At 41.8% G+C, this 12,072-nt stretch overlaps 1 protein-coding gene across 3 annotated transcripts; it reads right to left on the reverse strand.

Annotated features, from left to right (window-relative positions):
* Window positions 1–11,767, reverse strand: tsku (tsukushi small leucine rich proteoglycan homolog (Xenopus laevis)). Of its 3 annotated transcripts, none has more exons than XM_018748742.2 (3): window positions 11,459–11,767; window positions 11,160–11,336; window positions 1–4,081 (listed from the first exon to the last, which is right to left on the reverse strand). In XM_018748742.2, the coding sequence occupies exons 2-3, from the start codon at window positions 11,183–11,185 to the stop codon at window positions 3,034–3,036; spliced, it is 1,074 nt and encodes a 357-aa protein (XP_018604258.1). In that variant the 5' UTR covers window positions 11,186–11,336; window positions 11,459–11,767; the 3' UTR covers window positions 1–3,033. The 3 variants fall into 3 exon arrangements, with proteins under 3 accessions (XP_018604258.1, XP_018604257.1, XP_018604259.1); XM_018748741.2 differs by having other exon boundaries at window positions 11,160–11,339; XM_018748743.2 differs by lacking the exon at window positions 11,160–11,336.
* Between the last annotated feature and the right edge of the window lie 305 nt (window positions 11,768–12,072).

Raw genomic sequence — 12,072 nt, forward strand, 5'->3', positions numbered from 1 at the left:
CAACAGCTTGTGTGTGAGCATTTTCGGTTTTGTCTGTGTGTCTATCTGTGAGGCCTTGTGCCCAAAACAACTGCGTGAATAATTTTCGGAAGATTAAAAATATTAAAAGCAATTTATTTTTACTAACACAGGGAAGACACAGTGTAATGCAGCTATACATAATAATAAAAATTAAAAATGATTTCTACATTCAGACAAATGAATGGATACATTTTATATTTGTTTTGGCTCCCATACATTTTCTCTATTGAAAAAAAAAAAGTTTGAGTATGTTGAACATGGAGTTTAAGCAAACCTTTGATCTGTTACTAAAGTAACACAGCTTTCACAGTAACAGAAGTTATGCATGCAAACATTACAACTGTCATGCCCATGAGCAAAGCAAGGATTTTAGCAAGAAAAGCTTCCCTGATGCCTGTTCTGCTAAAAAAAACATGTAAGATATGCACGCTTATCAGTGATCCAGGCATTGAGAAGAAGAATCCCTCTTTTAGTCCTCTCAGAGGAAAAGACAAACAATGGAGGAATGCGACAAGTAGCAGTTGGTGCGTCTACCGTTTCTAAAGATAAAAAGACATCACCCGCTGGGTGTCCAAAAATCAGGGCCATGCTGGAGGGGGGCTCCTTCCCCCACCAGGATTTAAGTATGTTCTAAACAAATGGGTTCCTAATTAAGGAGGGCACCATCAATGTTGCAAGCAGACAAATCCTCGCAAAGGAAATGGCAGTGCGGAGATTAGAAAAGAAAAACAATTATTTTGCTAGATCCATTGAACCAGAAGGACACGATATCTTTGCATTCTTTTGTGTTTTTCACGATTCAGTGCTAGCTAGAGATTATTATCCAGAGAATGTCAGTTGGATGTACCATTCCCGAGTTGGTTTGCAATAATCACAGACATCTTGCAAAATCTTGCCCCATGGAATAGTTTATTACTAGATGATTTACTATTGTGGTTTTATCAGGCTTTTTAGTGTTTGGCGTATATTGCTTTTCAGAGCTGCAGAATACTGGTCACAAAAAGTGTGGTTTTTCAGAGCCCAGTAGATATTTGAACCGGATTACTTTGTCATACACTGCCAGAAGAGTTCTCAGTGGGATATCCACAAAACTGTCCCTTTACAATGTAGGAAGCTGCTGGGGGGGGGGATCATACACACCTCTCTCTGCTTTCTCTATCAGTCCTACTGCTCCCTTGGGAACCAGATCGGAAACTGTCTCCAATAGCCGGGGATTCAAGGCGGACCTCCGCTCCCATGTGTCAGCGCTGTATGTCAGTGGTTAACCAATGTGTAGATACAACACTGACTTATTCCTTGATGCCTGAACTGGTCTTCTGGGGGCACTTTATTGTGAGTAGGGGTCAGACACTGAGGTTGCGCTGGCACATGGAATGTCGGTGTTGAACGCTTAATTCCGTGATGCCGCTGTTGCTACATTACAGACTTGGTGGTTTGGCCACAGTGAGTAAAATGATTCAACCCTGACACATTTACTGCACTGGAAATGGAACTTCGTAAAGAAATCGCCACAGTTTCGATCCATGCATAGACAAGTGTAGAAAAAAAGAATGGAAACATGAACCAGATTCTCAGACAAGAAAAATAATATATATAGGTTTCACATAACTGCACTTTTTACAGATTCAACACAACAAAGAGCATCTGAGTAATTTCATACCATACATACATTACATAACATATTGGATAGTTTATTCAGAACAACTCATCTGCAATATTGAAACAGATTGTCATATCAAATAAAATACCACAAGGATGCTAAGGTGGCAACACTAACTAAACATTGATGAATATAGCCATTCGATGGAACTTTTTTTAAATGGTAGCATTTAGTACAAATGGTCCACTTCCTTTCTGCCAGCAGAAATGATTTTGGGATTGTATGCTTTAGGAATACAACTGTATGAGGAAATTATTAAGGAATTATTAAGGCCATATGAGCACAAGCTATACATAAGTTATTGAGAATTAATTTGCAAATAAATTGTGAGAACCTAGAGGAACCCTGAAAGACAAAGAAATGAACTTTCTCAGTCACATGTGGTAAGTGAACCACTGTTTTTAATGGTAAACTGATCCATTTTTGACAAAACAAATGGAAGAAAAGGTGCAAGAATCTCATTTCTGTAGCCATTTCAGCACTTGAAAGCTAAATAGTCATTCAGAAGTGCTCCATTAGGGTTGTCTTTATCTGCACTATGATCCTCTATGAAGATTTAGCAATTTATAGGCTTCAGTGATGTCCTTTACTATTATTTTGCATTATTTTGTGTTGTGTAAGCATCCATGATAAAGAAATGGCTCGCTCAAGCACAGACTGGTGTTTTCTGCTAGGATGTGTGACACTTCAGTTATAAGCTAATACCTGGTGTTAAAATTGACAGTACTACCACAGAAACAGGTATACTAAATAAATGCCAGCAGCTCCTTCATGCATTGACAGAATTCGTAATGCATGATATTGCATATCTCTAGAAGTTCATGCAAATGTTTCACAGTCTTATCTTTTTTACTGTAAACATTTTAAAATTTTGCACAATTTCTCTAACATGGCTAATTAGAGAAGTTTTAATACTTTGAGGGCTTTCAGATTGCATTAAGCTTATTGCTAATTCAGCTCCATTCTATCAAGGCATGACCCTTGGTTGGAGATTTAAAGACTACTATTACTTGTTTATTGTTCACAATCAAATATTGATTGAGTGCTGGGGGTGGAAAGTAACCATTTCTGATTTTCTCTGAAAACAATCATGGTAAATCTGCATCACTCAACTGAGATACAACAGACATACTTTTGTTTCCAAGCGATAATGTCTACAGAACAGGGAAATTTTTAATTTAACAGTATTTTTTCCCTTTAAAGGAATTTATCTGAAACATAAAGGGAAAATGCAGAAAGGTATTCAGAAAAAAAAACCTGTAATTATCAAGTATGGCAGGAATATATATATAGTACACACATTTTAGTATAAGGCACAAATTAGGGTCCTTTTTAATAGGTGTAGCCTTGTCTCATAAATCATTGTCAGTGATATCACATGTGAGGAATACTCCACTCTTAGCCTGTCCAACCTGTCTGTGGAACTGACCTTGCTTCTGGGTTTTCCAACACTGGATACTGTCCCCTATAGTAATGCTTCTGATACTTGGCAAGTGACTTGAAATGTCATTTGGCAATGATGTAACTCCAGATTTAGACAAATTGAGCTCCTGTAAGGAAACCAAGCCATTGAATACCTCTGGTTTCAATGACTCCAACTTGGGATTGTTTGACAAGTCAAGCACCTGTAGGTTCTGCAGGTCCTTGAAGCTGTGGGGCTGGACCACAGTGAGCTCAGCAAGGCTACTCAGTGACAAGTGGACCAGATCCTTCAGATCTGCAAAAGAATTCTCCTCAATTCTGGAAAATAGATTTCCATCTAAATTCAAGTGCCTCAAGGGGACACCTCTTAGATTAGGAATCACCTTTAGACTGTTTCCTGACAGGATCAGGGTCTTGATACTGGGAGGGCTTGTATGTGGCTTCCTGGAAACAGTGGACAACAGGTTGTTGGATACATCCACGTTGATGGCCTTACCATGGCCCTTGGTTGAGAAGACTTCCAGCCTCAGCTCCTGCATCCGATTGTTGCTCAAGTCCACCTCTGCCAGCGGGAGGCCAGCGAAAACACTGTCCGCTAAGTCCTCAAGAGCATTATGGCTGAGGTCCAAGGACTCCAGGTAGCGCAGCTTTGAAAGGGCATTGGCTTGGATTTTAGAGATGTGATTACTACTGAGATCCAGGCTGACAAGGGTGGTGTATCCTGGCCCAGTAAGCATGGAGTCAGTGAGGATGTGGATGGAGTTGGAGGACAGGTCCAGGAAGGATGTATCCAGAGGGATGGGGACAGGAGCAAGGCTAGGACCCACCCCGCTGCAGTAAACCTTAGTCAGACTGAAACTGTCAAAGAGTCCATAGTTCTCCACCTCACAGCGGCACCCAGGGTGGCAGTTCTTCACTGCTCCCTCAAGAGGCAGGAGCAGCAGAGAGATGATGAGACACATGAAAGTCACCATTGTCCTGTGGGGGACAAACAGCAGCATACACACAGTTACCTGCATTGACCTGAATATTGCACCACTCCTGTGTCAAATACTGCAAGCAGTCCAACAATATAAAAATCCAAATTTAAAATTAACGTTTCAAAGTTTTTTTTCTGTAATGCACACAGATGCTGGTGATGTAGACCTAGAGGGAGCAAACTGTAAAAGAGCCCCTCTGTCTATTCATGAACTGAGTAAACTTTGTGGAGATATTCAGATGCTGCTCAAAGGACTACGTTATGTAACAAGAAATAAACAGTACGTTAACTGACATGCAGCTTCATAAACTAAATGTAAAAAATAATTTATATAAAACTGTTAAGAATAAAGGATTACGAACACGGCACCGACAATGAATAACTAATGCCTTTGGGCAACACACCTGTTCTCTGCAAAGAACTTCATGCTTCTAAAGGCAATGAATGTGATGAACATGCAAGGCATAAACAGGAACTTCATAAAACTGTAACATAGTGCTGAAATAATACGTTTGTTAAGCAACAGCTGGTTTGCCCACTTTAGTGTTGCGTTGCAACATTGAAGTCAGAGTCTGATGAACAGAATTTCCACCCGTGAATCTGTTGGAGAAGATGATGTAACCATTTTTTTCTGGGGTGAGGCGAAGGAAATGTGGTTCTCTTGTGACACTCCCCGATGGCCTTTCCAAAACAGATATTGTGTTTCCTGACTTTTAATTAAAATCACAGTCACAAAGCCAATAATACATAGGTTTTGTGTGTGTGTGTGTGTGTGTGTGTGTGTGCGTTATAAATTCACACTGCAGAAACAACTGGCCTTTTGAGGAGTGCAGTTTTGCCAGAATCCAATTCTGTAATAACAGTATGAGTAAATAAAACATCTTTGCCATTTTTTATATCACATTCTTCTATTTTTAAGTCCTCACACCACATGAATACCAACCAAAAAGTTGCACTTCATTTTTAAATATAAAGCTTTGTTTTTGTATCTGTAACTTTGTTTCATGCTGAGCTGTTCCATACCAAGTATCCAAATACTTGGCAGATCTTAAATGCTAAATACACGTTTAATAGGAACATACATGCAGAATATATTTTACTTTGCAGTGGACACTACAGAACAAAATATAGCACAAATTATTAATGCTGTACTAAAGGGCACTGTAATGTTTCATATTCCAATTTAATGGATACTGTAATGACCCATGTTGCCGTGGGTTTGATCAGGAGAATGCATCCATTGTAACTGGCTGAATTTGGGTGACGTATGGAGAATATAAGATTGCATCTGATTGAAGGAGAGAGAGGAGAAAGCCTTGGGCGGGGGGGCACTAACCAGGCAGAGGAAAAAGCGTCCTCGGACCGAGAGCGTTATTTCCTTGTGTGTCGGTGTTCCAATAAACTTTCCTAATGAATGCTGTCTGTGCATGCTTCTTCGCTCCATCCGAACCCAGAGCGCTGCGTGCCACATTGGTGTCAGAAGTGGGATGGGGCAGGACGATGAGCGGCTGGATTTGGGAGTTGTGGAGCACCTAGGATGAAGCAGCGGGAATCGGCTCGAAGAAAGAAGCCGGCGGGGCAAAAGAACGGTGGCCGACAAAAGAAGGGCCTGTGACGGTGGGGGTCGAAGCGGAGGAGCCGTCGTGACTAAGGGTAGAAGCGGCAGAAGGAGGCAGCAAACCGCCACCAACTGCGGGTGCTTGGGAAAGTCCCCCGCACCCGCGGAGAGCGACGATTTCCCAAACAGGTCAGACAACGTGGATGGCGTGGAACTGCGTACCTCGTCTACGGACAGAGGGATGTTTGTCCCTGACAACGGAGCTGGGACAGCGCAGAGCGTCTTCCCAAGTAAAAGTTGCATATACATGATACCACAATGTAAGCAGGAAGAATAAAGTAAAGATCTGAATATGTTTGGTTTCAACATTTTTGTACTTCTCGGCTTTTTTTCTTTTTTGTTTGTTTTTTCCCCACAGTAAAAATTTTATTCCTCTTGAAATGTAAAAAGCCAAGATTGAAATAATTAGTAGAATTATTCTATCAGTAAAAAGGAAAAACCTTCTGAAGATTTAAACACAGCAGTGATGAAGATGCCTCGAGATGAATTAATATACTTTGAGCCAGTGACATCACAGGGTTCCACAAAAATAAATTAAAAAAATATAAGATGAAATCCAATGCATGCTTTTAAAGGTTTTTCACTGGACTAGGGTGTGGACCCAGAACCTTCAAAGTACAAATATATGTCCAATAACCACTATGCTACAGACTACTGCATAATATAGTAACATTTCTCAGTTACTGTACATACATTCACATTTATCCAGTCACATACATATTAAGTCTTCCCCACATCACCCTTCTTAAGGAAACTACAGCAGGTCCTCTCCTGGGACCTGAACTGGCAAATGTCAGACCACACACATTTGCCCAACCACTATGCCTTCTGCCAAGCTCCAAGAGAATCATTTGGTGTTAGAAAGCACACCATGGAAAACTTTTGAAAATATTCTTCAGCATTCTCAAGGCTGTGAAATTAAAGATTGATCTTTGGGGGGGGGGGGGGGGGGGGGGGGGGGGGGGGGGCGGGGGGGAACACACCTATTAGTGCTGTCCTTTTAAAAAAAAAAAAAAAAAAACTATCTAGTATTTCCAATCATATGCAACTCTCACCTTCTCTAAGCACTTTGCCATAAAACTATATGCCAACCACATGCAACAATTTTTGGTGAAGATGTCTGTTCTTACTGCTCAGTCATCACTCTCTGGTCAGTTCTTTTCTCCCGCGATGATGATCACTACGAAAGAGAAGAGTCGGAACTTGCCCTGGATCGGACCTCACTAAGATACCCGTTTCAGGTTACCCCCCCGAATCCCTAACCTGAGGCAGGGAGCAATTCATCAAGTCCAAACACCTGCCGGGACCAGCTGTCTCCATGAACAAGGAGCCCTACTGAAACATGACTTTCCAAAGTGAAAAATACATTTGTCATGTATCAACCTTCGGGTCCTTGTGCAACTTGACTCAGGCCCAGTTTTCATCCATTCAAAAAGGTCTCTATGGATTTGACCCACTTTTGCTGATCAAAGTCGACTGCCACCCCAATTCTTCCCTTCATATCTTCCCTCCGCTTCTCCCACAGCATAACGTGAACGTGTCTAACTTGGGTGGCACTTTCTCCACTAGCCCGCACTTTACCCGTAAACTGAGACTCGACGCTTTTATGGATCCTAAAGGAAGACTTAAACTTCAAAGCTCACCATCGAAATGTGCTTTTCATACGTGCATTAAGTAAACAAAACCAAGGACAGGCTAATATATTCCGATGCTTCTATTTTGGGAGCTAAGATTATGTGGGACTCGCACTTTAAATTAGAGTTCAATTAACTACTACTGCTTACCACATCAAAATTACCAGCTCTTTTAAAATGCGTATCAAGGCTCACGACTTCCCGTGTGCCGTGCGCAGCCTGTTCGTGACAACAAGCTATCTGCAATGAACCGCCAGCCTCCCAGCCAGCTCCGGTCTTTTAATCTTCCCTTCGAGAGCCAAGTAAAATGAGTAGAGTCTTGTGTTGCAATCTCGCCAGACCCCCCAGTGCTTCGAGTAAGACAAAATGACCAGCTGGTAAACCTCTTACCGCAACCGATACACGGGAAGAAGAAAAAAAAAAAAAAACAATACATGTAATAAGGAAGTGGATGAGAGAAGCACAATGAGTATGTGTGTGTAGATATGGGACAGGGGTTGTGGACTGCTGAAAAGGCGGGAAGGATGCATTCAAGTGCAGCTCGAGCATAGTCACGGATCGCGGTCAAACCATCAGCTGCAACTACAGATAAGGGGTGGCTTCTCGCTGTTTTGTTCTGCTAATCGCATTAGGGGCAGGTCTATCACTGATGGCAATCTTAGATGACTTTACACATAAACCATTTACTTATGTAACAAATTAGGTTACATAATAAAAGCAGTTAAAACCAGGTGGTTTATCATGAACAGTTTGCTCAGCGGAGGGAGTGGTGGTGCAGTGGGTTTGGCCTGTGCCTGCTCTCTGGTGGGGTTGGGGTTCGAGTCCCGCTTGGGGTGCTCTGCGGCGGACTGGTGTTCCATCCTGGGTGTGACCCCTCCCCCTCCAGCCTTGCAGCCTGTGTTGTTGGGTTAGGCTTCGGCTTGCCGCGACCCCACTTGGGACAAGTGGTTTCAGACAGAGTGTGTGTGTTTGCTTGCTCAGTGCAGGGTTGTGGTGCTCCAGAAGCACAGAACATGACGTAAGGAACATCCTGGTTTGGTGCATCACGGGGCAAGCGCACACACACTACGGCCAATCTAGAGTCACCAGTTCATCTGAAACATTTTATCGTCCCTTCCCTGTGGGAGGAAACCAGAGCAGCTGGAGGAAACCCATGCAAGCTGGGAGAACATTTGAACTCCGCCAATACTAAGCCAGATTCGAACCCATAGCCCAGGAGTTCTGAAATCACAAAAAAAAGTTCCAGGAAAAACATTTCACATATTTTGCACATTCTTACATGTTTTTGTTAAGGATAACAATGTTACTTTTAGGACAAAAATGAAGCTCTCATACTCTGAAGGGAAAAAAAATCTTACCTAAACAATCATCATCATCATCAGCTGAACATATAAAGCAGGTTTGATTAAAACACAAATCAATTCTGAAGTATTATTTGTTTCATTCAGAATTTTCCCAGTATAAAACTCCTTTGTTGTGGTTTTGTTCCCACAGTCACCGTAATCTTTGTTCCCCTTTTCAACGATTACCTCATCAGAAATGAGGATTAAGGAACTATGTATTTTTCTGTGTTTATTGTGTCAAAAGATAACATCAGTCCTGCTGTTGCTTGTTCACTTGACCAACAGTACAGTGTTGTCTAACAAAGATTTACCTCGGGGAACACAGTGCTGTACACTCACACCGAATGCAGTCTTTACCCTTGTCGGGGCACATGTTCCAAGAACAGTGATCAAATATTCATACAACTCATAGCTGCTTCAAAACTTGAATACTTTTCACTTCTTTCGTACATCTTTAAAACTTTCTCTACCATTGTACCTTTCTTGTGACCCTCGCCTTGCTCTTCCTTTGTCCAGGATTACAAAATCACCATGGCTCAGACAGGTTTTACCTTCAAAATTGGCCTCTTTAACTGAACCCCACCATTATCCCTTTCACAAACTACTGTTTTGTTCAATCACACTCTTCTGGGTCATTTCTGACAATCCACCTACACTTCACAAGTCACACTTTCCACCCTTTCCCTACCTGACATTCCAGGACCGTGTGGCACATGTGGATTATTCCAACTTTTCCCATTTACTGTGTCCTTATTTTACCTCTTCATTTCAGATGTCTCACTACTGGCCCTCTTCACACTTTTTTCCCCCCCTCCTTCTTTCTTTCTTTTTCTTATTCTTCCCAAAATAATGTACCACATAATGACTACAGTGATGTTAAACTGTGAACATCACTGCCAAAGCAGAAACAGAACAATGTAATTTAAAAAGCGAGGCACAGCCTGCTAAGTTTAAAAAAAAAAAAAAAAAAAAAACACCTTACTGGATGACCACAAAGAAAGGGCTTTTCATAGACCACTTTAACAATGCTCCCGTCCCTTCGAGGAACTATGCTTCAAAGCGTCCTGCGTCACTGAGAGTTAAAACTAAGTGGTCCTCTGAATCACAGAATGAAGACAATTAAATTAGCAGACAGCAGACATGTTAATCCAATAAGGGTGAAATAATGTTTGCTCTTTAGAAAGGGGAGCTTTAAGACATGAAAAAACAACCTGTATATACACACATTATATATATATTACAAGAAAAAATATTTTTAAAAATAGTGCACTGAACAGATTGTGCCAAAATATAGGCCATTGGTTTGCAGCCTTCCAGGGAAACAATGCCAGATGAACTGAATGAAATTCTACCGAGACTCCGCATACAGGGCCAGACTAAAGCTGCTGCTGTATAGATATTAACATGAATTCCTCAGCAAACTTTCCTGAGAAAATATGAGTTTCCCTGCAACAGTCACAGTGTCCTCGATCATTCAGAGAGGAAACTAAATTTAATGATCACTATCCATAATTTGCCCCTTGAAATGTCAACGGTGGCTTAGTGCTAGAAAAAAAAGACATGAAAAATGATGGGTCCTTCTTCAATATCACGCAGTGGGTCCTGGACTTACACATGCAAAGTTTAAACACAATAGTCAGTGGAGTTATTGAATGTTATAATAAAAATAAGATAAAAAAAAAAAAATAAATAAAGTGTCTAAGCTGACACTTTCTCAAAGCTGCTTGCAACGTTAAGATACTGATTTACCTATTTATACAATTAGATAAGCATTCAAAAGCGGTTCAGTAATTACACAGAACTATCTGTACAAAGTGCTAATAGCACAAACTTGATAAATAATGATATTAAAAGGCACTGCCGGTAATTGCTTTCTTCTCCTAATCATGCTCACACTGGAACTGTAAATATGTTACCCAAAACCGTGTATATGACCATTTTGAAGTTAAAAACTTTACGGTTACATACATCCATATCGATGCACATCATAAAAATGATTAATCTAATCCGCATACTGAACCTTCCTATAATTTTTACCAAATAAACACTGAATCGACACTGTGTGACCCTCCCGAAATTACAAATTCTCAAGGAATCCCAAAAACTTTATTTCTTGCATAACACCTGAAAATCATTCTACCGAAATATTAAATTCTGAGCAGTTTGCCAGGCTTCTTCTAAAATATGAATATGAATGAATTTTTTTTTTTCCCCGCACTTGACTGACAGGTTTATAATAAGAATGTATTAAGGGTGCCCGGGAGGATATCGAAATTCTGAAGTTCATGTTGAATTGTGCAAATTATACACAAAAAAGCTAAGAAGCACGGTGCTGTGAGATGGGTGGAAAATGCGGTGATTTTGCAGGGCAGACACGGACCCCCGGACGGGGGGGGGGAGGAGGAGGAGGAGGAGGAGGAGGGAACTGCTCCCTGTGCCGTTGCAGATCAGATTTCTTGCAGCCGTGGCAGTAGTCGGTTACCTTAAAGCCCAGCACATGCAGGACATCCAGCTCCAGCTAAAGAGAAGCCGCTCCCGGTGCCCGCGAGGTCCAGCAGCACGCGAGCACCGCACTTCACGCGCGCACCCGCACTTTGACAAGTTGCGCACGCGAGCGCTTGAAAAGTTCCAGCTCCGCGTGCCGCCACTGACCAAACCACTGCTGCCAAAAAGTGAAACGGCACCGACAAGACACAAAGTAACACAATCAATCAAAAGAGGCGGTAAAACAGGTCGAAACCCAATCGCGGCGTTTTTTTTTTTTTCTACTGTCGCATTTACCTTGTGGGTTCAGCAGTATTTGAGTGTAAAAAGTTCTCAAGCTCCTTGTGGATTCCGCTTTACTTCTCCCAGAGACAGGATCCCGGGCACGAGCAGAGCCCCGCTCCCGTCTTTTCTCGGTTCATCTTTTTGTGAACTGCTTCTTTCCTCGTTTTGTCCTGACTTTGATACAGGGGGGGAGAAAAAAGACTCGTCGGTCATTAAAGAGCTTCATAAAAAGAGAGATCACGCCTCCTTCGTAGACACATGGAGGCAGAGCCGATGTGCTCCGAGCCCCAGCACGTCTTGCTTGATATTCCCCGAACGGCCGCAGACTTGAGCAGCACGCACTCTAGTGACGAGCCCTTATTTTAGGGACCGTCGTGAAATACTCTCTGGTTGAACAAACGAAAATTAAAAAAAAAAAAAAAAAAAAAAAACTTAGCATGCCGCCGTGAAACTTTGAGCGACACTATAGATTGATAACTTCATCCCTCAGGTGTGCGGATAACAGCCAGTATGAGTTCGATTATGATTATATTCCTGATTTTTCTGTTTTCCACCCCTATGTATGTCTAGGGATCTGCTGACGGATCACAGTCTGGTCCATGATGAGACACTAAGGCACAAACAGA

This window comes from Scleropages formosus, chromosome 10, assembly GCF_900964775.1.
Source record: "Scleropages formosus chromosome 10, fSclFor1.1, whole genome shotgun sequence".
NCBI lineage: Eukaryota > Metazoa > Chordata > Actinopteri > Osteoglossiformes > Osteoglossidae > Scleropages > Scleropages formosus.